General features: G+C 42.9%; 1 protein-coding gene across 1 annotated transcript; it reads right to left on the bottom strand.

Moving 5' to 3' along the window:
• Positions 1-2,134: 2,134 nt before the first annotated feature.
• On the bottom strand, positions 2,135-3,112 carry LOC114099102 (olfactory receptor 10AC1). The gene has a single exon (XM_027943329.2). It carries the CDS (start codon positions 3,110-3,112, stop codon positions 2,135-2,137), a length of 978 nt encoding a protein of 325 aa, XP_027799130.1.
• Between the last annotated feature and the right edge of the window lie 23,065 nt (positions 3,113-26,177).

Raw genomic sequence — 26,177 nt, 5'->3', positions numbered from 1 at the left:
GATTAAATCTGTCTGCAATCAACTCTATCAGTCTTTTTCTTTATATGTGACTCTTGCTCTTGTGCTTAAAACATCTCCCCTTATTCAGAGACAAACTGTGCTTTTTAACCTGTGTTCATTTTCAAGACTATTTTTTTTATGGTTGTGAATTTTAGATTTATACCTTTAATCCATATGATATTTATTTTGGTGCATGCTTTAAGGTGAAGACCTAGGGTTATTTATTCTAAATAGCATTCTCTTTCCTCCCCACATTGGTTCACACGAATGCCCTTACTATCTCCTGCCTCATCCCTTCCCTTCCACATCCCAGGCACGCTTCCAGCTTAGCCACTCACCTCCTTGTCTGTGGACTATCATCCAACTCCTCATTTGTGTTATCATCTCTATTTTGCACTGTAATTGACAAGTCACCTTCCTAATATGCAACTGCATTAGTGTCATAGTCTCATCCTTAAAATGCAGAGGATAAAGCCAAAGTGTGCCATTCACGTTCCCTGCTTAGCTTCAAGTTACCTTGGATTAGAGTTACCACTGCAATTACCCTGAGCTAGCTGTCAATCATCCTGATAGATTACCTTTGGAAATCATTTTTAACATCCCAGGCAAGTGGTCCTTCTATCAATAGCTTCTGCTTTCACGGACATCGACAGACAGATTAGAAAGTAGGCATGTGAGTGGGTCTTCTAGATTGTTGGAATCAAAGTAAATCAACCGTTTCTCCAAAAGTCATTTCAGACAATCTAACCCTGTTCAAGAAACCCTCCCAACAATTCTAACTCTGTCTGACTGGTACTTCAATCCCTCATTTGTCATTTCACATACGTTCAGTTGGCACTGAATTCTTGATGTTTATTGAATGTTCCTTTTTAAGTGATCCATGTGTGTCTTTGCATGCTCCATCTTAATGGATGGAGAGCAGGAAGAAGCCTTACAGATCATTTAGTCTCATCCCTCATTTTGCAATTGAGTCCACCAAGGCTGGAGGGGGTGGGGAATGACACAGGCCAAGAGAACCTCAGCAGCTCTCGGGCCTGTGACTGCTCCTTCCCCCCTCTCCCTTGCATGCTAGTTGCCTGCTGGTTTGGGCTGGAACTTCCTTTCTCCTCCCTTTATACACTTTCCCTGAATGGCATCCCCTACTTCCAGACTCAGCAGCCATCCATAATTCCAAACTGCTCCCTCCCCTTGAATCTCTGAGCTCTGGATTGATGTCTTTGCCTACTCTATCAGTAGCTTTGCTGGTTTGTCCTAGCAGCATTTCAAAACAGCTCTGTCATCCCCTTCTCCCTGCCCTTGCCCTGTGTTCTCTTCTGAACAAAGGCACTGGCCTCCATCAAATGGCCAAGGTTAGAAGTGCCCCTTAACTTCCACTTCTTCTTCTTCCCACATCGAGATTCTGGAGCCTCCATTTACCACATCTCTCGAGTCTTCAATTTCCTGTGCAGATACCCTGGGCCAGACTCCACTGTATCTCACTGGGGCATGGCAAGAGATTCCCAAATGGCTCTCCATGTCTCCAGTCCATTTGCCCACACTGCAGTCTGAGAAATCATGCCAGGGGACAAGCGTCCCACCACTCCATGGCTTCAGATGTGCCCCAGCCCTGAAACCCATTGTGCCCAGAGCATTCTCTGCTCTTGTCTTCACAGGATTACCCCCTACTCTCCCTCAATTCTCCACTTAACTACCCTTTTCCATCCAAGAGGTTTTCCCTGACTCCCTTCAGCCTTCACAAACTCTAGCATAAGTTACCCCCATCCTCTGAGCTGCTCCCTCCTTCTCTTGTTTATTCCTAGGGTCTGTCCTGGGGCTGGGGGAGGAGAATGGCCAGCACCATCAGGCTACAAGTTGGGTCTTCTTTTTCACAAAAGCCCACCACTTTTCACAGATCCAGGTTAGGGGAAGACCCACTAAGTATTTGTGGAACCACTAACTCCAGGTCTGGGGTTCCTGGCCTTCTTCCGGAGAGAGGGCCACCCTAGATGACTCTTCTTGTTCTCTTCCAAGTTCTCTTTCCTGAATCCCCTCCTTGGGCCCCTCCCCCCACATGGCTTTCCAGATGCAGACACCTCATGGTAGGGGGCCCTTTAGGGTGCACAGCTGCCCATTCTGGCCTGCTCCCTGCCTGTTGTCAGGGCTCACACAGACCCTGACCCACAGCCTGGCCGGGCCGCCAGCGCCACATCACCCTGTGGATGGCGGCGGTGATCTCACGGTTGCGCAAGCTATAAATAAGCGGGTAGAGCAGCGGTGTGACATTAGTGTAGACCAACGCCAGTGTGCGGTCCAGCCGCGGGGAGTAGCTAGTCTTGGGCCGCACATACATGAAGGTGGCACATCCATAGTGCAGGAAGGTGACTGCCAGGTGCGAGGCGCAGGTGGAGGCTGCCTTGCGTCGGCCCCTGGGGCAGCGCAGGCGGCGCAGAGCTGCCGCGATGGCCCCGTAGGAGGCCAGGATGAGCGTGGAGGGCAGCAGCAGCAGCACCAGGCAGGCGCCCAGCAAGGGCAGCTCATCTGCGTAGCTCCTCGTGCAGGCCAGGTGCAGCAGCGCGGTGATGTCGCAAAAGAAATGCACCAGCAGGCGGGAGCCACAGAAAGGCAGGTGGAAGACGGCCACCGTGAGTCCCACTGAGACCGCCAGTCCCCCGAGGCCACAGGACAGAGCCAGTCGCGCGCACAGTCCGGGGGTCACCACTGCTGCGTAGCGTAGCGGGTGGCAGATGGCCACGTAGCGGTCATAGGCCATGGCAGCCAGCAGGAAGCATTCCGCCCCACCCAGCGCCACGAACATCTGCATCTGAAAGGCACAGCCCAGGAAAGAGATGGGGCTACCCTGGCCCTGGACCACTACGGTTAGGTCCGCCAGGGAGCGAGGCACCACCACCAGCGTGTAGCAGAGTTCGATGGCCGACAGCTGGCACAGGAAGAGCAGCATGGGTGGCCGGCTGGGCACTGAGGCCACCGCCACGAGGATGAGTAGGTTCCCGCTCAGGGTGGCCAGGTGCACAGTCAGCAGCAGCAGGAAGAGCAAGGGCCTCAAGCGCGGGAACTCAGAGAAGCCTTGAAGGAGAAAGCCACAGGGCATGGTGGCATTGCTGGGGCTGTCCATGCGCCGCAGCGGGAGACACCTGTGCGAGAGAAGCAGAGGAAGGGCGGGTCTGTAGGGTGAGGCATTTCTGGCCCTGCTAGAGGAGAAAGGGTCAGGTGGAAATCAGAGGGGTATCAGGGAGTGGTGGCTGCGGAGGTGGCCTTGGTTCATGGGTCCCAGCACCCTCCCTAAGAAGAAAGTCTTACTGACTTATTCAGAAAAAAATGGCAGCCTTTCCTGCCTCCTGCACTGGAATCCCTAGACTCCTTTCTCAACCTGAGCTACCCAAAGAAGCCTTGAGTTTAGCTGCTTACCTCTCAGTGCCTCATCCTGAAACCCACTTACAAAGACTGCACCGTGCCTCCATAACTCCGGTTATTTTGTGGGTTCTGTGTGGCCCTGAGTGTTACCTCTGCCTCTGCCTGAGTCCCCTAAGGCCAGAATGTGACTTTGCATTCCGCTTCTCTATCCTTATCCCTATCCTACTCTGTCATTACTGAGCCACCTTCTGTGTGTGTCACAGAATCACCAAAATGTAATGCAGATGAGCACCTTAGAGATCATCTCACACAACCTCATAATCAGGGAGGAAAATAAAGTGAAAACCAGGTGGGAGTATTGAAGGGTTTTATTGCTCACACAAAGTCAGGAACAGAATCTTTATTCCTGAAGGTGAATCCAGAACTTTCCATAACCTATCTGAGGTTTGGGAATATGGCCATTGGGGTCAGTCAGACAACCCATATTTGCTCAGCCTTAAAATAGAGATCCAAATCTGAGCCAAGTTCAGGGTGAGACAGGCAAGCAGAGGGCCTCGCTGGGTGCCTCAGGACTAAAACGTCCCTGACATTTTGATTAATACACCATCAACATGAAAAAAGGTGGCGCACATCTGTTCTAACTTGCCCTTCAGAGTGAGAAGTACCTTCCAACTTGCCATCAGAAGACTATTTCTTTCTAAGCATTATCCAGTGACTCATTTGTAGGCCACACTTGTAAAACATTGGTAGCTTGTAGGTCTGTTGTGTTTCTCATAGTCCTCTGGAGGTGAGCAGATGTGAGGTGGTGAGGGGTTTGAGGCCATGTGAACTGGAGGAGGAGGTTTGAATTTTCCCATATATATTAATGATGTCCCTTTTTATTGCCTTATCTCTCTCTCTCTCTCTCTCTCTCTCTCTCTCTTTTTTTTTTTACTAACTTTAATTGTAAGCTCAACTATTATTTCCTCTTCAATCACGGTTTGGAGTCAATATTGGAAGTCTACTCCGTCCGTGTCTGTACTGACATAGAGTGCAACTGCAGTTTAGCTGGGTGGATAAGTAACTCAGATGAAAGAATTAGAAGGAATATAATGAGCCTATCTTCTACCTTTTGCTGTCTAATGCTCCTCTTGGAAGGTTTTTATTTATCAGTGTCACCTGGGATCTTTCTTGTCCCATCTGAGGGGAAACAGTCTTAGGAAGGAAGAATAGGGTTAGGGCTAGGGGCAAGTCGAGAGAGATGGGATCATTTACTATCATTTTAGCGCCTTTTTTTTGGTCACTCTTCCATCTATTGAGAAAATTTAACAAACCTGTGTTGTAGCTGCAGGTGGGAATGAGAAGCCTGGCTGTCCTGGGGATTTCGGCAGGATGACACCTGAGTGTCTGCCTGGCCTCCCACAATGCTGGCCTTCTGCAGTGCCTCTGCTCCTTCCTTCACTCCTTCCTTTGCAACTCCTCAGAGAAGCTGGGCTGGGCTGGGTGGGGACGGGGGTGCAGGAGGGAGAGAGAGAAACAATCCACTTCTTTTTCCTTCGTGTTCATGGTGCTGAACAATGTGGATGACAGGAAAGGCCAGGTGATGGCTCCAGTATCTGAAAGCTCAAGGAAGATCATGTTTTAAAAACAAGGCTGCTGCAAACAAGCAAAATGGGTCAATTAAATTGAAGGAAAGACATCAAGGAGCTTTTCTGCTCTGCTTTAGTTTTGGGGAGGAATTGTCACAAACTCCAGGAATGTCTGTTAGAAGTGCCTTTTCTCTGAGAGGAGAAAGGACAAGGGATACTTTTAAAGCTTCAACAGATAAAATCCTGCTCTTTGTTAGGAGAGAAGCTGCAAGAAGAGAAGACAGCACCTCGAACCCTGACAGTACCCACTCCTTCACCTGGAACGAAAGACAAATATTCTCACTCCTCCAGGTGATTAAGAACCTCAGCAGTAAGAGCTAACAGTGAAGAAAGTGGCGGGCAAAGGTTCATCAAGACTTTACACATTTAACCCACTTAATATTAGCAACAACCCAATGAGGTATCAACTCTTATTGTGCCCATTTTTATAGAAGAGAACCCTGAATCCTCAAGAAATTAAACATCATAACTAGTTAGTGGTAAAGCCAGATTTGCAACCAAGCAGTGTAGGTCCTGATAATCCAGGGACTTATCCACTACATAATCTTCCTTTTTTATTCCTCTCCCCCCAAATCCTTGCCACACAAGACACATTCCATCCCCCCACTTCCCATATCTCCTACCCCCTCCCCCCCAACAAATGTCCTTCCATTACGTTCTGACCTCATATGTCCCTTTGCTGGTATTTTTCCTGAGGACATGTGAATGTAAGCAGTAATGCGGATAATCCAAGAAGCAAATCTAAAAATAGCTTTGACATTCATTACTGCTCTTGTTATTGTTCCTGTAGATTGGCTTTTCTAACTGTGTATGGCTACAAGAAGCACCCCACAGCTGGGACTGGCTGGTGGCCCAGGACATCTGGATATGGCTGGAAGCCTTGCTGGGATGGAGATGCAGACCTGGAATTTAATTTTTTTGCTGTGCAATATAACTAAAATTATCTATAGTAATGCTGTTTCCCATTGGTCATTTCAATAGTCAATCAAAGCACTTCTAAAAAGAATTGTGGAATGGTAGATGAGAGAGACAGGTCAGGCCCCTTTGGTTCTTTAGAGTTCAGTGCTGAATTGAAGTGGAGCTGGAAGGTCAGATGGTCTAGATCCTCATGTTATAGCAAGGGAGACCCAGAGAGGTCACTGGCCAGCTTGGGCTGTTGCTGCTGGACTAGAGCCAGTTCTCAGTACTTCTGGCCAAATAGTTCTATTTCTGCATGAATTGTCCTGTGGTAGACCCAAGCCCATTGATCTAGTATTACAGTCTACAAAACCACCAAAAGAGAGGTCACAGCAAAATTTTATTATTGTCCTGTAGGAAGTTAAACTTAAAAGGTTATGAATATAATTGGATTTCCTAACTTCATTTAGAAATTTGTTGTGGAACTCTGGTCTTTTGAATTTTTATAAACTATAATGGAAACTATTTTTATCCTGTGCTTTTTTTCCCCCTATGAATAACACACTGTACACTCAAAAGATATTTTCTTTTTTTAGCTGAAGGAGAAAGAGTCCTCATAGCTTAAATTTTGCTTTGTTATTTTCTAGATGCTTGCTTTGGAGGGGAGAGGGACAAGGTAGTCACCTCTTCCAAAGGCTCAGATTCCTCACTGTTGAATGGGGACAGCAAGGAGCGACTTGGTGAGGATTCTACAAACGAACATGTAAAAGCTTCCAGAATAGACATGGCACCTAGTAGGTGGACAATAACCCTGGAAGCATTCTTGCTTTTATCCTTTATTACTTTCCAGGCTTGGGTGGAATATCCTCTGCGTATTCATCATTCCATCAAAGACATTTCCTCAGCCCTTGACTGGGCTGTTTCACGTGCTTTCCTAGCACCTCTGTTCTCTTTCTGCAGTTCCAGAGGGAGAGGTGTGCATTGAATTCTGGGTATGGAACTTCATGGGGAGGTAAATGGACAGAGATGTAGATAAATTTATCGGTCTCTCTGTCTAATCTATCTTTATATCTCTTTCTACTTTTCTCTTTGTTTTCCTGTTATCTTTCTGAAACTACATAGGCTATAGAAGAAGATATGTCTGGATTCAGATCCTGGCTCAGCCACCTACTACCCACATTAATGTCAGGCGAGTCTTAATCTTAATTTATTAATTCTTAATCTCTTTACATCTAAATGGAAATAATGAGGCCTGATTTGTAGCATTGTTGCAAAAATTAGGCATATTATAAAGACAGCCCATGACAGAGGAATATAACACAGAGCCAGGCATGGTAATGGTAACAAAAGGTATTTACTAATCCTACCCTGGTATTACCTGGTCTTCTGAAGTGTTCTGCCTGCCCCTGGGTTCCACCATGCAGCAGCTGACAACTGTAATTCTATAATGACCCCTCTTCCTTTACCTTGAATTATCACGGATAACTTGAAACTCATTAACTTACATGTGCTTGCATTATTATATATTTCAATTTCAATTTGTTTTCTGAAATAAAATCCCTTGAATTAAAATTCATTTATCATGCCACACAATCAACGTTTTTTTTAGTGTTTTCTACTCATCAATTTGGCAATTTCTTTACTCAGAGGAGCTAAATATCTTCTCTATACTTAGTGACTTCACCGTGTATTCCCTCTTCCAATCATTTAAGATCCCAGGGCGATGTGCTATTTGTCTGTGTTGTGTTTCTGTTTTGTGAATTGCTTTCTTTTACAAGATAAAGCAGCCTGCGAAATCCTTGATGACTGACTTGGGTAAGATATCTTGTCAAAGACTTTGAAAGTCTAAATGAAAGAAACCTTCTTGTTTGTTTCTTGTTGACATCTTTATCCCCTAAAAAGAATCTAAGTAGATTTAATAGGAGATGTTTTCCTTGAACTGAAATCCTTGCCTTTTCCCCCTTGATGGTGATTTTGGAAGTATTTAGGGGTCCTACATGTCATACAGATGAGATGCCCTCAATGGCTCTGCATTGCCTCTGGAGCCTTTCTTTAAAATGATGGACACATGGATGACCTTGGAGTCCTCTAGCTCCAGCTCAATGGCTTCCATGGCATTTGCAGTTTGACAAATATTTCCCCTTCAAGTTTCCTAAAGATAAGGATGACCAGTGTGGACAATGTGTGCCTCCTGTTTGAGGTCTCCAGTTAATGGTTATTTTTTTTTTTTAAATCTTTTCTCCCAAAGCCAATTGTGGGATTAGGGTTTTGAGAAAAGTATCATTTCAGGCTTCCTGCTCTCTCACATTTTCATTTGGAGAGGAGCTTTGAACCATGAAAATCTAGGAGTCCTACTGATTTGAGAGCTGGCTTTCTGCCTTTAATGCTTTGAAAGAGATTCTCTGCATGAACCAAGCAGCGCCCTTTTTAACGAACGTTTCTAACCCAGACTTACTCCAGAGAAAGATGAATAAGCTTCCTAAGTGGGCTCTTTTAATGTTCAACATCAAAATTGTCTGGTAAAGAGACTGTCCCAGTTCTGGGACAGTGAAGGTTGATTTTACCAGACAAAATGAATGATCATTGTACCGTCACATTTTGGAAAGTATTGTAGGCCTGTGGATAGGTTATTTCATCTACTTGGAAAATATCAGCATCTTTGCTCTACAGGAAAACTAGCTTATTTTCAAAATTTACTTTTTGAATCAACTACCATAGAATCAACTCCCCATGAAGGTGGTTTTAGTGAGCCTGAATGTACTCTTAATTTTGGAACTGCATCTTGTGCTTCAAGACAGCAAAAGGGCTCCCTTGAAAACCCAGAATGCCCGCCTTCTAAAAGATGTTTTTCTATTTCTTGCTGGCCACATACTAAGTAATGGGGTGACGCAGCTGCTTAGATAGAGAAACCAAGGCTATCTCAGTATTGCTGGGGAATTTTCAGGATTCATTAAAATGAAAACAAAACAACAGTGATAATAAAAACAAACACTGGGGGAGACAAAAAGTGCTGATCTCTTACATGAGCCACCTGCAAGGACAGCATTGGAAGGTGCTCTTCAAACATGGTCCTGAAAGCCACAGGCTGCTCAGATCTGTCACCACAAGAGTGACATGAATGATGTTGGCATCGGAAGCTCTTTCCAATGGGAACGTTTCCCAGCTACCCAGGTGCCTGCCTCCTTGTCTTCCTGTGGTGGCCAGGAAAGAGCAACAAACAACTAGATTAAATGAGACAGGATGTACCAGACTGAGCCAGCCCAAATGGGGCTCAGGTGGGGCACAGATTCTCTTCCATGAGAGGCTCTGTGGTTGATGTGGTCCAGAGGCTGAGGATTTCATTCTTTGATCAGGACAAGAGGAATAAGTGGAGTCTTTCCTACACTAAGTGGTCAAGTTTCTTGGCTCCTACAGATTTAAGCAATAATCAATTAACAGAAGATTCTCTATTCTGCCTCTAAGAGTTGAATACATAATATTTTTTCAATTCTATTCTTTCTTATCATTCTATAAAAAGAAATATGTCATTGGATACCTCTCCCCCTAAAGTCCATGTTCACATAAGAAGAAAACAAGAAAGATCTCCTATTTTTATATGAAAAAGCTGAGGTGACAGGGATGCATTTGGGCAAAATCATTAGACATGGAAGGGGAACCTCATGTGCTATGTGAATTACAGATGTGAGGCAGCAGACATGATGGAGGGAGGTGATGCATGGGAATAAATGGTCACCTTAGAAGCGTTATTGCTCCTAGGCAAATTTAGTTGGGACGTGCCATGTTTCTTTATTCCCATACTCTACTCTTAGTGTTTTCTGTTCTTCCTCTGCCCACCTGTTCCCCACATGCCAGGCTTCTCCTTACCTGGGTACAGAGAGACAGAGAGAGATCACTTGGCAATGGGTGGAGAGATTCAGATCATGGTGGCAGGAGGTTGGAGAGATTCCAGGCAAAGCAAAGAGCAGAAGAGCACAGAGCTGCAGTGGGTGGGTGTGGAGGAGAGGGAGAGTTGGAAGCAGAAAACTGAGGGATGGTTGGGCTCTACAAAGGGAGGGCACCTGGAACAGGGATTTACACAGGAGTTTCTGATGAGCTCTGTCTGGTCAGAACTATAACCTTGGCTTGCTTTATATCCTTGGAGGGTGGGGAGATAGGGAGGAGAGAGTACACTAGTTCCTTCCAAAGGGAGGGCAAGAACAAGAGCATCCTGTGATTAATTAGTCCTTACAAAGTCCCTCCTCAAGGCTGGAGACCTAGGAGGAGCTTGGCACACGTGCAACTCCTGTGCAGCTGTCCAGAGAGAAACAGCTGTTTCTATCCCAAGCTGCCCATCTGCCATAGTGCTGTCTGTGCCACCAGTGCCTTGCTCTTTCCCTAGAGTTTTTCTTGCTTCTCTGTCATCATATCAACTCCCACCTCTGCATTCTGGGCCAGGCTGCAGCTCCAGATCCTGCAGTGAAGTGTCAGGTGCCTGGCAGGACTAAGAGATAGGAACTTACCCAGTGGCTAGAACAGGGAGCTGGCCATTGAGATGCATGAACAAATCCCCTAGTTTGCACAAGTGTGTAGAAACCCAGAAAGTGTCTGAGAAAGGCTACACAACAGGAAACTTTTGACCTTGGAATTTAAATACCCATTCTGCCAGGTTCTCCTAAAATTGGGAGCTGATGACATGGTTATTGTCCTGCATCAATCTATAAGCACCAAAAACCACAGGATTCTAGAGGTGATCATTCTAATTAATTTATTCATTTAATCAACACATGTTCATTGAATTATATACGTGTCAGGATTTGATCAAGGTACTGGGCTATTGATCAGTGAGCAGAACAGATGAAAATTCCTGTCCTGTAGAACTTACATCCTAGGGAGAAGAGACCAACCATAGCCAAATTGAGTGAATTATGTAACATATTGAGAAGTGGTAAGTCCCATGGAAAAACAGTAGAACATCGGGAATGTGAGGGGGTGGCATGTGGTTTTAAATAGAATGTCTGAAGCAGGCTGCAGTGGGAAAGTGGTATTTGGTAAGAAACCTGAAGGAGGTAAAGAAGTGAACCATGTGGCTATGTGAGAAAGAACATTCCAGCTAGAAAACCCGAAGGGGGAGCAGGCTGGCAGGTGTGTTGCACAGCGAGGAGGCCAGTGTGGCTGGGCAGAGCCCGGACAGACCAGCAGCAGATGAGTCAGAAGGGCAGCGGGCAGCCTGCAGGAATGCTTTGCAGGTGACTGTGAGGACTCGGCTTTTATTGGTGTGAGGCTTGAGGACTGCATAACTCGAGGATTCCTCTGGCTGCTGTGTTCAGACTGTAGGGGACCAGGGAAGAGGTCAGTCTAAGTATAGGGAAAAATGGGCTGGATCAGATTGGAAGTAGAGGGGTGGCATGTGGCTGGATTCTGGAGGTATTTTATATGTAGGGCCAGCAAACCTCTTGATGAGTTGGATGTAGGTTGGGAACAAGATCAGAATGACTTTTTTTTTTTTCCCCTGAGAAACAGGAAGAATGGAGGTGTTATTACCTGAGACGAGAAAGCTCCAGATGGAACACGTTTTAGAAGGCAAGGTCAGAGGTTTCATGTAGGACTTAAGAAGTTTGATGTGTCTGTTAAATAGCCAGGAGGGTCTGTCTGATTGGCAATGGTGCATAAGACCTGCAGTTCATGGGAGAAGACCACATTGGAGATAAAAATGTAACTGGGCGAGATGACCCCAGGAAAGAACAGAGAGAAAAGAGAGGGTCCAAAAGGTGGGTCCTAGTTGGATGTTAGTTTGGAAAGATAAGAAGAAACCAGAAAGGGAGGCTGAGGGGGAGTCTATGGTTGAGAAAACCATGTACTTATGTTCTGCTTATTCCCCAATTTTCACATCTACAACATAAAATATATGGAAAATAATTTTGTGATATAGTAGCACAACTTCCCCTCTTGACAATGACTTCACAACTGTCTCATCCATAGCCTGGCTGTGCCAGGGCAACAGACTGAGTTGCAAATAAGCCAAAGAGAGTGCCTGGAGACAGCATGGGAGACATATGGAGAAAGCTTACAGGAGATCAGAGGCTGCTCCAAGAAGAGTTCAGCGGTTACAAGCTGATGATAGCATCTCCATCCCTCACAGTGCTTTGCCAAGTGGTGTCTCCTCTCTCTCGTGGTGTTTTGTCCAGTGACAGCCTGCTAGCTGGGTGACACTTGTCCTTTCCACAGTGCCCTCAGTTACATGTCCCCATAGATACAGGGGTTTTCTATGTTAGGCAGAAGCAGTGACATCATCAACACTAGTGTGCTTAGTTTGATTTTTTGACCAGCGTCCCAAGAAGCTACTTTCCTGGTGTACATGCAAGATAGTAGCGCTACAGATAACTGACTTACCCTAGTTTCCAGAGTGCATAAGAGAGTCAGTGTCCTTCAAGATGATACATATCTCGACTTTTCAGCCCACACTTCCTCTCATTTCCCCTTAACTTGGTGAGGTTTTGGGTGACAGAAAAGGGGCATTAGGGTGATACAGGTCCCTTTGCTGTATCTATAGAAAGGTCATAAGGAGGGTTGAATGGTAGTGATACCCAGAGCAGGGGTCCCCCTTTTCCCATCTCCTCTTATCAAGTGTAGGGAGGCAAGGGCAGAATCCAAACCCCTTGGTGGAGGAAAGTTTTGAAAACAAAACTGTAGGTTCCAAAATGCTAGGTTCTTATCTCCAAATTTCCTTTTACCTTTCTATTTTTTGGCTTTGTGTGCTTTAGGAAATACTTTACCTTGTCTGAGCCTTAGTTCCCATGACTAAAATATAAGAATAATAATACAACCTGTGTCTACATAGCAGATTGTTTTGAGATTTTAAAGGAAATCTTATTTATGAAAACATTTTTAAAACTATAACATTCTACATATTTCTCACTTATAATTATTCTTATCATATTGCAGAGCCACATTCAACATATTTTCCAGTTTAGACATCCATCCCATTCTTCCCTGGCACTTGGCTTTCAGAATTCAGGGTGCCCTCACATCACCATTCTTCCTGTGCACATAGTTTCTCTGTGGGGTGAGAAGCAACTGGGCAGGGACATGGTTTGGACAGGCCCCCTGGGTGATTAGGGGACACGGATGTGATATCATCCACAACATCAAAGTCATGGCTCAGCATGTTAGAAACTGTGCCAATGATTTTGGACACATTTTCAGGATAGAAAAGCCCTGGACTGAAGCAAAGTCATGTAGTGACAGGAGCCTGGGGTTTTCTGCATAAGGTTTTCTTTGGCCCTAGGCTGCCTTCTTGCAAGAGTTCTGTCCACATATGGAGTTCCCCTTAAGGCACAGGGATTCCTCAGATTGGTGGTGCCTGTGTCCCTGATTGGAGGGCTGCTCAGTCTTCCTTGATGTGGAGTCACCTGGGATCTGAGTTTCAGTGGAGGCTGGGGATACCTCCTCTCCACATCCCTCAGTCTCCTGTCATCGGATTGCAGATGGTCTGGTGGGTTGCCTGATTCCAGGAGGAAAGACACTGCTTTCCTCTGATGAGGACAGTTAAGCTGCTGAGTTGGATGAATATCTACGAACCTAAGGAGGGAAAGTTTATTCCCTTTGGGGATGTATGAAATTTAAAAATTTATAGAAATAGCAATAGAAAAAAAAGCAATAAATTGAATTATCAAAAATAAATTAAAATATAAGGAAATGAGTGGTTAAGAAAAGAAGAAAAAAAAGTCTATTCTTTGAAAATTCTAAGATGGATAAGTTTCTGAAATCCTCAATGAAGAACTATGTGAAGAGATATAAACAGATGAAAAATAAAAGACCAATTAAAATAAGCATAGTAGGGATTAAAAATTATAAGACTATTGTTAAAAAGTATTTATAGGGGGGCTGGGGTTGTAGCTCAGTGGTAGAGTTCCTGCCTAGCACATGTGAGGCCCTGGGTTCCATCCTCAGCACTATATAAAAATAAATAAATAAAATAAAGGTATTGACAACTATAACTAAAAGATAATTTTTTTTAAAAAAAGTATTTATGGGTATATAGACCTATATCTGAAAATGAAAGCTTAATACCCCCAAGAAAAAAAAAATAGCAAACTTGGGTAGAATAATAATATAATGACACTTACTTAATTATATTTAAAAAATAACTTTTCTACCTTTCTCATACTCCTATGGAAAAAATTTTACTTGTAGGCTTTACCAAAGTTTCAAGGTACACATAATCCCCAAATATTATATTTTTTTTCAGAAAAGAAGAATTATTCAACTAATTTTATGAGCTTTGTATGATTTAGATTAATATCATATCAGTAAGCATATACAAAAATATATACTAATTTTAGGTAAGCACTCTACCACTGAGCCATAACCCCAGCCCCTATATATACTAATTTTATAGATGAAAACATTTTAAAGTATTACCCAATCAAATTCATTTTCTTAACAATGCATTTTTATCACTTGACAGATTTTCCAGGAATAGAGGAATGATTAAAGTTCCAAAAAATCTCTTAATTCATTATTACATGGTGGACTAAAGGAAAGCAGAGTCATCTCAATTACATGGAGAGAAATGAAGAAAATTCTCAGAAAACTAGAAATAGGGACTTTATAATGTAATAAGACTTGTATTCCCAAATTCTACAACAAATGTCATATTTAATGGGTAAATCTGAGACATTTCTTTTAAAGTTAGGAATAAGATACATATGCTTCAGTTAAATAATATTTATCAGCAGAGTACTAATGTTTTTAGATGATGCCATAGGAAAACAAATAATACTTGGTATGAAGCAGAATATATTGTAATTATTTCCTAAAAATATTATCATTTGCAATTTAAATTTTAATGGCAAACTAATCACACCAATAAAAAAATTTAGCATTATTTCCCGGTATAAGTAAAGTTCCTCCGTATGAGCAATAATAACTCAGAAACTATTATAAAAAATGATGAATGACAAAAGTGTTGGGAATAACCTGAATTCCCATTAGTAGATAAATGGATAAGCAAAATATGATATATGCAAATAATTGATACCTTGTGGGGGTTAGAAGCCATTAACTATATTTAGGAATATATAGGGTACCAAATTTCAAAACATGATGACAAGGAAATCAGCAAGAATGAGAAATGTAGCAAAATGCCAGATACGTTTAATACACAGGAATGAGTATACAAAAATTGCATATGATATTAATATAACATTGTTAAATATAAATATGAAAAGAAGGCCCATCCATGACTGATGATATTGTGCCATAAACCAATTATGGCCAAGTTAGGTTTTTTTTTTTTTTTTTTGACTCTTAGTTCTCAAAATAAGTAAATAAAGTTTAAAATACTGATATGAACTAGAAACAATTGGGCCAGCATGACTATCACAGTCATGTTCCTTTCACATTGAATGTGTTGCATGCTCTTTTATAGTGATCAGTTTCTTGTTTGTTAATTCTACTCCCTCCAGACTTAGCCTTTTCTCCTCCTCTTCTGAGATCAGTGGGAATGGGAAAGAATACAGTTGCTCATCATAAACTAGTATCATTGCAATGACTGATCTTCCCTTATAACCTATTTTTCTCATTTGAGGTCTAGGTTGTCAACAGTTCATATCATAAAATTTTGGAATTATTGTCCATAAATTTCTAAGATCACTTTTATCATCTTTGATGATAAAGTGGGGACAAGGGTAATATTTTCAATCTCTGTTACTTAGTAAGATTCTTAAATGAAGCAACATTGTAGAAACTCATTTCTCATTTTCCTGTCCATTTGTCTTCTGCTGTGATGTCAGCACTTACTTATATTATACTAAACATTATTTCCCATCTCCAACTATGTCCATTCACTTGCTTAACTAGTATCAAGGACATGCTTAAGCCTCATGACTAAGTATCACCAATCCTCCTCTAAGATATCACCAACTGTACTTTTTAACTAGTCACATCCCTGTTTGTGTAGCATGACTGCCTACTTATTCCAATTTCACCCATTGCTTTAGCTTTCTTTCTTACCAGACACTTGCCAACATTTTCCAATGTCCATACCTGTCTGATCTTCAAGTGGGTCCCTAATAATAGTTGCTTAATAATAGCTGTCCATCTGTCAATGAGATCTCCACAGTGTATCTGCCACCCAACCTGCTCTTTCTTGATGTTACTTCTGCTCACTTTGTCCTTAGGCAGACATTCCTCACTGTTGCTCCTATACTTTCTACCTCCTCCATTACCACTATAATAGCTTAGAAAGTCCCTTCAGCATTGTAAACACTCAGTAAATGCTTGGTGCCATTCTTATCATTGACACTTCTACGCTACTGGTAAGTGTCCACGATCTGGTCTACAGTGAACTAATATGACATATCAAGACTTGTACCAAGCGTTTTGCATAGGCCATCACATTTAATTTAATGCATTTATACTGAGATCATAAAAGTCACTCGAGAAAATATTTAGCTTTTTTCAAAATCTATCTTAAAATTTGAGCCCTCCACTTACCTTCTAATCTCAGAAAGGAGGTGGGCTCACACTCTCCAGGGCCAAGACCTTAATGGGTATTTTCATCCTCATTCCTTTCTATTACTCCCAAGACATGTTTTCTTGGTTGACAATTCCCTAGATTTCTCAGTCTGTTTCCACTGGTTCCTTTCTTGGCCTTCAGATATAACTCCCCTAACTTGTCTTGAAAATTTAGTTCAAACTATGTTTTTTTTCTGTATGAGAGTCTGTTTTTCTTCTTCCCATCATGTACATACTTTTAGACTAGTTAACAATCTTTCCTATGTCTTCTTTTTTCCTGAATTCTAGATGTCTGGAACCCACCTCTATCATTGCTGAACTAATCACAGTTGGTAATGACTTCCTAGTTACCAAAACCCAACTGGCAAAACCTCCTTCTTCAGAGGTTTTTAAAAAAATGCATTTTGCTGCTTTCATTAATGTGTTCCAGATCTCCTCCTTCTTTGGCTTCTCAGCTAGGGCATGTTTTTGATTCACGTCTTTCTGTTCTTAGCCCCCTGCCTCTTAAAGATCAGTTTGTGAATGTCATGGGCAAAGATGATGTGAGAGACCTAGGGAAAAAAAAAATCATGAAACAAAAGTTCAGGTCAGGGTTGGGATGGGAGTGGGGTTACCATTTGCACTTACAGAGAGAAATCAAGAAGGCAGAGAGAAGCCAGGATCCTGTTCTGTATCAACTCATAGCTGAGATAGCTATGGAAGTCTCAGTCATAGCCATGTGCTGCCACTGGAGAGGCGTGATGAAGATTTAGTAGAATATTGGCAGGAAGCCTGACACGTGGTGAGTGATCAGCCAATATTTTCTAATTTTGCAGGGTCCTAAGTTTTTAACCCAATTTATAGGATTAGAGTGAGGATGCAAAGTGACACTTCTGTGCCACGCTGATTCATTGCAAGGTACACAGCAAGCCTTCGTTCTGGGTCATGTATCACCATTATCTTCTAATTTCTCCTAACGCCCCTACCACAGAGCATCAGCAGTCCTTTTCTCACATTCTTTCCCTGTGTGCTAACCCTCTGCATGTTCTTGGGGGTTGTGTCTCTTGAATTTAGAAGACTTCCAGTTGGACTTGAACCTAAATGTCAGTCTTGTTGCTGATTCCAAGATGCTGAGAGGAACTTTGAGAATAGTTTACTGGGTGTGGGGCAGCACTTTCCCTGTTGCTTTCTGTGGCTTCATCTAAGGATTCCTCCTGCCCTTTGCACTGCTATGAAGTCTTCGTATGAGGCCTTATAATCAAAGAAGAGCAGGAGGAAGGACCATGCTTAGACACCTACTCTTTGATGGATGATTTCTTGAAAGTCTTTTTCGTGAATATTACTGTAAATCCCAATTTATCCTTAAGCTTCTGGGAAGAAAATGACTTCTTTTTTACTTGACTTTTTATTTTTATAGAAATTTAAAAATGATTATGTAAGGCTGAAAAACTTTAATCCCTTACTTGCCCTCCCCTGTCTCTGATTTGTGGTTCTCAATTTCAACTCTCCTAGCTGAATCTTCCATCATTGTATTTAAAAAGTCTATGTTTAAAAATCTGTGATTTTTTTTTCACTTTTACATACTCTTCGTTGACTTCCTACTGCAGAAGGTGAAACATTGGCTTTCTTCTATCCCTTCTCCCTAACACAAACAATACAAGACAAACATACTTTTACTTCCCTTCCTCGTATAATAATTGCATCATGATTTTGGAATTGAGCAATATCCACTGTCTATTATTATAGTTTTGTCCACATCAATTATGAATGAGCCACAGATTACTTTATTATCAGCCACTATGTTTCTTTTTTTGTAAAAGCTTTATTTCCCCTGGAGTTAATAATTACCTCACTTTTTGTTTGCTTAGCTTTCTGTGTAGCTATCAATACTTCACCATGGGACAGTATAAGTGTCTGATACATTGAAACACTTCAGGCAAGTGTCTGCAGTCACCACGAGGCTTCTCCTGCAGCCCTACTGTTCCTGCCCCTCCAGGAACAGTAAATTCTAAATTGTGCTCTCTGCACACCTGTCTTCACACCACCCTATTGGCCACCTTCACTTTCTTTTATGTTGGTCCCTATTTCTTGGATGCTAGATTTTTTCTCTCTCTCATTTACTCCCTTACCAGAGAAAATCCCACCAAGGAAGCTTGTTTGAGCTTCCTTCCAACAGGGAATATGGAAAAAAAGAGTTGTTGAGATCCTTAGAGTCTGAACATCACCCCATCTGTTCAGGCTGGAATTCTGTGCTGGATTTCAATATCTCAGAGCATGGTGAGGCTCATTCCATGGTTACTGGCTTCCCATGTTGCTTTTGAGAGACACGATCCCATTCTGATTTTCAACACTTTCCATATTATTTACTTTTTATTTCCAATCTGGAAACATTTGGTGTCTTTGTCTGGAACAGCTTGAAATATGACAAATGTGCCTCAATCTGGGTCATTATTTTAAATGCATCATAAGGGTTTCAGTGGGTCCATTCAATCTTGAAAATCATGGCCATCATTTCTAGGAAGAACCATTTTATTCTGTTTTAGATAATATTATGGTTCTCTCCATTTTCCTCTGCTCCTATTCAGACATGGAACCTCCTGGACTTCTCTATACTTTTTAAGTATGCGATTTCCTTTTTGTCTTTTTATTTTACTTATAGAAGATTCTTCTCAACTTTCTTCCAATGCTTTCATTGAATTTTTCATTCCAGTCAAATTCATTATTTTAGAGAACATTTTCTTCTCTGCTATCCCTTTTTCTTGTGTGGTGCAGTGTTCTATTTGTTCTCCTTTCATAGTTGAGCTCTCTTTTCAAACTCTGAGATAATGTGTTACATATATTTTGTAATATCTTTCTTTCCCCTTGAGATTTTTTTGTATGTTTGCAATTTTTCTAATAGTAAAGATTTTTAAAGTGACTGGTGTGTCCTGGCTCTTTGTTCATATTCATTAGTCTGTAGAAACTATTTAGAGGTATGACAGGGACAGACAGACCTGGTTGATTGGTTGGCTTCAACACTTGGGTGGTGCCTCCACTAATATTCAGATACCCTCAGAAGGAAATCCCTTAATCTCCAGCCTGTCTTTGATAAGTCTGGCTACCAACATCCTGGGAATCTGTTGGGAAAGGGTGTGTGGGTGAATGAGGAGGAAGTCCCACTTGATGCCCTGTTTTCAGCCTAGAACTCCTGTTCTTGGCTATGTATGGTGCCCTTGAGTACAGGGTTCACCAACTCAGCCCTTCTGGTCTTCTGCTGAGAACAGTGTAGTGATAGTTCATTGTCTGCAGGGATCTACCATCTTCCATGCATACCTTTAAACCAGATTTATGTCATTCCTCCTTCTAATCTCCATTCTTCTCCAATTCCAAGACTTTCTGGTAATCAGCTGCCTGCACCTGGGCATTAGGGTTACTACACTTCTAGCTTAGGTTTCTGTTTTCCTTGATCTGCTAAGTTGGTTTTCCACCCATCATTTTGCATAGTTTAAAATTTCATGGTTGTCATCTCTACTTCCATTTTCTTGATCCTCGAAGATTTATGTCTTTTGTAATCCCTTAATTAGCATTTCAGTGAGGTTTGGGGAAAAGCAGTGTAAACTCACATGATAAAGCTTATGAATCAATGCCAGCTCTGTCAGAGGCACTTTACCACGTTCTGTGGGTCATGTGTGGGTCACATGCACCCAGGTGGGTTCTTTCCTTTGCGTGTTTTCCTTCCTGATAGCAGCTTGGTTACTTTTCCTTCCCTTCCTTCCTTCCTTCCTTCCTTCCTTCCTTCCTTCCTTCCTTCCTTCCTTCCTTCCTTTTCTTCTCCTTCTCCTCCTCTGCTCATCCTCCTTTTTTAGGATTTGGATCTTTCAGTGTTGGATGAACCTGTAACTAGGGGGTCTTCCTCTGTCCTACTCAGGGGATAGACAAGTGACTCATGCTGAGCCAGTCTGATTCTTCCTCCTTGGGATTTGAATCCTTAGAAAGGGTACAAACCAACTCTGACAATATTTGGAGTTTATTCATCTGTCCTGTCCAACGCATCCTAACCGACTTTCTTCTCCTATTTGATCATTCCCTGTTTTTCTTGCCTTTTAGATTCTAGAAACTGCCTTGGTTCCTGTTGATTTCAAATCTGATTCTTCAGGCTTCAATTCTCTTTGCTTCTGATAATATTTTAATGACTTCTTTTTCATTTACATTATCATAATCGTATGCAGCCAAAGAGCCACAAGTGATACAGAAATTCAGTTAGTTTCTATGGTAGTTTCTTTTCTTTTGTAGTTTCAAGTTTGAATAACAAACAAAAAATTCATATTTTTTTTCTTCTAAGATAATCAATGGCTGTATGGTTAGAATTCACATTCTTGTGAAATACCTTTTGTGAAAGTTTGGGAAATAATTAAGGGAACAGAACCCCATATCAGTCAGCTCTTGCTACAAAGCAAAAAGAGTGACAGTATGTCAGTAGTAAGTTAAGAGCATTTATTGGGTCTCCTGGATCTGGGGGTTGGCCGCGTGTCTTATTCAAGTTGCAGACTGCAGACTGGATGGGGCTGCCCTGTTGCACAGTCCCACTTTGGGAACCAAGCTGCAGGGGCAGAGGTTTCCAAGGCTATCCTCTTCTCAGGATGATGGCAGAAATGCTGGAGGAAAAGCCCAACTGCATATGATCATCTCAAGTCTCAGTTTATATCACATGTAACATCCCACTGGCCAGAGGCAGCCATGTGGCCAAACAAAAGAACCCCAGGGAACTCCACCCACCGTGAGGCCATTGCGAGAGTGTGGATGTGTAGTATGATCACAGAGTTGGAGTAGTGAGTATCTGGACAGAGTTTGAATTCTACCACTGTTGGCCCCTTTGGTCATGCTTATTTATGTCTTTCTCATATTCCTTCCAGTCTCTTCCAATCAGGTCAGGTCTTAAACTCTAGGATAGTGTGATGTTCAAGTCTGGAAGGGGTTTTCTTTGAGCCAGAGACATATAGATGATAAAGATCAATTGACTTTCCCCACACCCTTAACAATACAATTGTGGAGTGAGCATACAATAGGAGAAATAAATACTCCATTAGAAAGGCAAGGACGCTAGGCATGTGGCAGTCACTCCTCAATAGCAGTTCTGAAATCCTGCTGCACAAACAAATATTGCTGGGTTTCTCCACTCCGTAGAAAATGTTTCTTGATTAAGTTCTAATTACATTTTTTAAGAGTGGTAGGCTAATATATTGTTTGTTAATGCTCTTGGTTCTGCATACTGAACAGATCTTCATTTTCCATCATTATCCATGTTTTAGAAAACTTAAAGCCCTCTTACAAGGAGCAGGGCAAGCTGCTGATTCACTGTGACTTGTATCCATTAATGATTATCTTCTCTCCCATCTAGTTGATTTTTAATGCAGAATATTTGAATTTCCATCCCTTGCATTTTAGATATGTCTTATAGATATTTCTGTGCAGTTCCCCCAGGCATTTCCTTTAACGTGAGCTGGAGAAGCAACACTGGTGTGAACCTATAGCAGCATAGCTTCAGTACCAGAAAATGCTGTTTTGGACATCTCTACCCGTCCACCCCCGGTTCCTGGTGTCACAATGTGATGGGTTTGCATTGTGTATAGGACTATATGGAGAAATTATGATGAAACTTTAGGCCTCCTTCTCGTCCCCACAGGTGTTAATACTGTGGTCTATGGTGTCTCGGGGAACAGAGCAGTTTGTTGCAATATCACCATGTGAATGAGGTGCTACCATCCTTTTGACACCAGTTATTTCAAGTTAGAAGAAAAAGGAATCAAACATCTTGAGTGTAAATAATGTTGTGTTCTTTCAAAGCAAAAAGTCATTACAGATTTGGGGGCTGAAAATGAAAAGTACACTGAAGTTCCATACAAATATTAATTCCTAAAGAAGTAAATATCAATCTCCATAACCCACTGAAGCAAAAAATGACTGGCGTCCTTCCTTATTTCCATTCTGCAAATGGAAGCAGTTCTGAAGCCCAAAAGGGAGATGACCACTGGGGGATATGGCCAGGCATGACTGGGCGATGACTTTCTCTGATGTCACAAGGAGCCATTGGGAGTAAGTTTCAGACTTCAGGTAGATAAGAGTGTCTGAGCTGGGGGTTTGTCCACAAGCACAGGAAGCTCTTGGTGGTGATCTGTCAGACTCCCAGATAGTTAGCCTGTTTGGTGGTTGGCAGTTGGCGGTTGGTCGTTGTTGATTTGGATTCTTTGATTTGGGTTTGTTGTTTTGTCTTGTTTGTGTTTTTGATTTGAATTTGTTGTTTTGGTCATTTTTTTTTTTTTTTCATTTTTAAACTAGCATCCTTGGGTGGTGTCCTGCTTAGGGTGTGTAGCCAGAGTAGTGAGAGTAGTGTAGTGTGGCAGGGGCCCAGCTCCTGGGAGAAGGCAGTCCGGAGGGGCTAGTGCAAAGTCCTGAGGGACATTGGGGATGGTGGGTTCGGCCAGATCAAACTAGCCCGCCATCGCCTCACTGGGCCAGAGGTGGCAGAGAAAGTCCTGCCAAAGAGAGCGCAGAACCTCTGGGTACTCTCCGTACCGGATATGATGAGGAGCCTGGAGCATCCCAATGAGATTTAGTTATTTCAGGTTGCCAAGACCCACAGAAACATCTACAGGTGATGGACACGCAGGTAGGGGGCAGCTGTTGGACCATGTCCCACAGGGTGGCATGCAGGAGAAAGAGGCCCACAGACTCTTCTGGCAGACAGTGTGTGCCATGGGCTACTACCATGACAAGGGCATCATCACTGAGGCCTGAATCCACAGAACACTGTGCTGGATGCCAGAGGCCACATCAGACTTATCGACTTTGGCGTCAGCACCGCGGTCACGCCTGGGCAGATACTGCATGAGTTCTGGGGCACTCTCTCACACCCTGCCCCTGAAATTATCCTGAGGCAAGCATATGAGGGGTCCTCAGTGGACATCTGGAGCCTGGGTGTCATTCTGTATTTTATGTTGACAGGGAGGTGTACCCATTTTGGGGAACTACTGCTAAGCAGATGCTGAGGCAGATCATGCTGGGAACCTACCCCCTCTCTCCCCATGTTTCTGTGGCGGCACAAATACCCACCAAATGCTGACCCTGGACCTCAGGAAGTGGCCCACAGCCAAGCAGATCCTTCAGCACCCATGGCTGATGCAGGGTGAGAAGTATTTACACTGTGATTATGATGAGGCCCTCCTCGGACCCTGAAATACTGACAATAATGTTTGATATGGGTTATGATCTACACAAGACCTGGGTGTCTCTGGCCAAGAGAAAGTTCAATGCAGACATGCCTACCTTACACTGGAGCACCAGAAAAGCCAGGGGGCTGGCTTCTTGTTCCAGGGGAAGTCTGTGCCTCTGGGGGTTAAGCCTCGCCCACACCCCATGGATCTTTCTAATTCCCTTGTTCTCCCAAAAAGGTGTCCCAGTGAGCCTGCCCTTCACCTCTTCCCCTTGCCCATGAGCCTCCATTGCCTGAGGAGGCCCAACAGTCAGGGCAGAAGCACATCAGAAGGACCAGCCAGCCTGCCATCCATTTCCACTTCCTGCCTGCAAGGACACCCACACCTGATTTAACCTTTCAGACTGACTCTGAGCAACCCCATGCCAATGGAAAGTTCTGGAAGTGGATGACTGGTAGGATTGCTTCCCGTGTGCGACAACTATGCTGTTGCATGCCATGGGTCAGCAGCAATGTAAGAGGGCAGAAACTGCCAGATTCATAGGGTATGGCTCCAATGAAGGGGAGAGTTTATAACAGAATGAACCAGTATACAGCCAGAAGACCTGTGCTCTGTAGATCTTGATACTTTGTATGGGCATCAGTCATGTGGACTCTGAACAACTGCAAGAGCAACATGTGCCAACTACCTCAGGTTCCTCTGCCCAGGTTTTAGTTGAGAGCACTTCTGCCTCTACCTGGACATCAGAAGTCTCCTCTGCCCCCACCTGCAGAAGACATCAGAGACTGTTCTCCCTGGGGAACTCCCCTGCCTGGCTCCTCTGTCCTTTCTCCCATTCTTCTGAGATGTTTCTTAATAATTTTTTTTTCAGACAAAAAAAAAAAAAAGAAAACTGAAAGCTCAAAAGTCATTTTATATATCAAACTATCTCAGATTTTTTTTTGGGTTCAGGTCAGTAACAGTTTTGCCAATACCATTCTTAAAAAATGTATGAGTTTTCTATGTATCTGATTACAGTTAACTATATGTGCCCCAAACCACACCACCATTTTCCATGATATGGCTTCCCTCCAGAGTTACTTATAGGTAGATAATTTGGGTTTATCAGGTTCCTTTGAGCTACCCCTTAAAGTTTGGCTTCAGCAGTGAAGATCTACCATGATGAAACCTCAATCTTGTAAGAGGTTTTGACGGAATGTTCCAATTTCACCCTTGGTTTAGTCTTCATGCTAGACTGCATAACAATTGCCATACCTTTGATTTGGTGAGAAACTGGCTCATTATTCAGCTCTGCAATTTCTCATACTAAATTCCATCTAAAGTCTTGCAAACTGACCAGTTCTTTCCCCAGTTCAGCTCTTTCAAGTAGTATCTAATAGTGCAGCCAGTCAAAATTCTTAAAATTTCTTTGCCTAATCAGATAATTTTATTAAGTACATTTTCTATCTTACAAGTGATCCCAGGCAAGTGTTGCACCAAATCTTTTTTTTTTTGCTACATAATGCTTCTCACCATTTTTCAGCTTTTGCTAATAGTTTCCTTGCAGCTCACAGTCAATGGCACATACTTACAGTTTATGCTATGGCAGTACCCTGCATCAGATGCCAGCTTGGGTTCTGGACAGCTATCACTGGGTCGCAGCCAACCACAAGCCTCAGTGGCACACAAGATGCACTTATTTCTCACTTATGTGTCTATGGCTTGGCTGTGGTTGTCCTGTTCTCAGCTTCTCGTTCTGCGGCTCAAGCTGGAGGGGTAGCGGTTACTTGGAATATCTTTCCACATGTGCATCAGCAGTGCATAAGAGCAAGTTCAACCACTCAAGCACATATCAAGTCTTTGCTTCTACCAAAGCTATTTTGCTAGTGTAACACTGACCAAACCAAGTCAGATGCTCAAGTCCCAAATCATGGGGCAGAAGAGTGAATCTCTCTCATTAGGAGGCCATGAAAGTGGACAGGTGAACTGGTACCAATAATTCACATCTCCTAATCTCTCTGAAGCAGTCCTTGCTCAGTGAGGCTTCCTTTCTAGAGGATGCACTTCCCTCCTCCTCTGAAGAAATAGCTCCACTTTTGTTTGAAGAAACCATTTCTTCCTTTACTGACATCCTTTTATTGAAAGGAACTAATCATTTCTCTCATGTCCCCACTTTTTTGGGAAAGCAAACAGGGACTCAAATGTACAAATCAAATCTTGAACACTAAAAGAACTATATTAATTCCCTAATTTATGTTGGCAAAAATCTTGGGAATATTACTGAGAATGGATAGCATATACTTGGCAGTGCTAGAAGAAGGAAAGAAACCGTAGTTTTAGATTTTACTAGATTTATTGACTGTGAATTCACTGTAGCAGTGGTCATAGAAAGGTCTGTTGGTTTGCTGGATAGGTGAATACCGAGACAGACCCATCATTCAGAGACTCCAAGGGAAAGCAAGGCATCTGAAATCCACTGGAGCAGTGGAAAAGAAAATAGCCAAAGAAACTGGGTGACCGAACTCATGGGGCAGGTCCCTCCTGTGCATGTGGTCCTCTCATGCTTTACAACCTCCAGGGCTTTAGAGGGCACAGGAGAGACTTGTTTCACCAAACACTATGACACACCTACATGGGGACATGCCAGTATACATTT

The sequence above is a fragment of the Marmota flaviventris genome, chromosome 1 (assembly GCF_047511675.1).
Source record: "Marmota flaviventris isolate mMarFla1 chromosome 1, mMarFla1.hap1, whole genome shotgun sequence".
Taxonomy (NCBI): domain Eukaryota; kingdom Metazoa; phylum Chordata; class Mammalia; order Rodentia; family Sciuridae; genus Marmota; species Marmota flaviventris.
The sequence above is the reverse complement of the archived record's forward strand: the minus strand, read 5'-3'. Positions and strand labels throughout refer to the sequence as shown.

Excerpts from the sequence above, each read along its gene's own strand:
- LOC114099102 (XM_027943329.2), bottom strand. The coding sequence starts at position 3,112 with ATGGACAGCCCCAGCAATGCCACCATGCCCTGTGGCTTTCTCCTTCAA.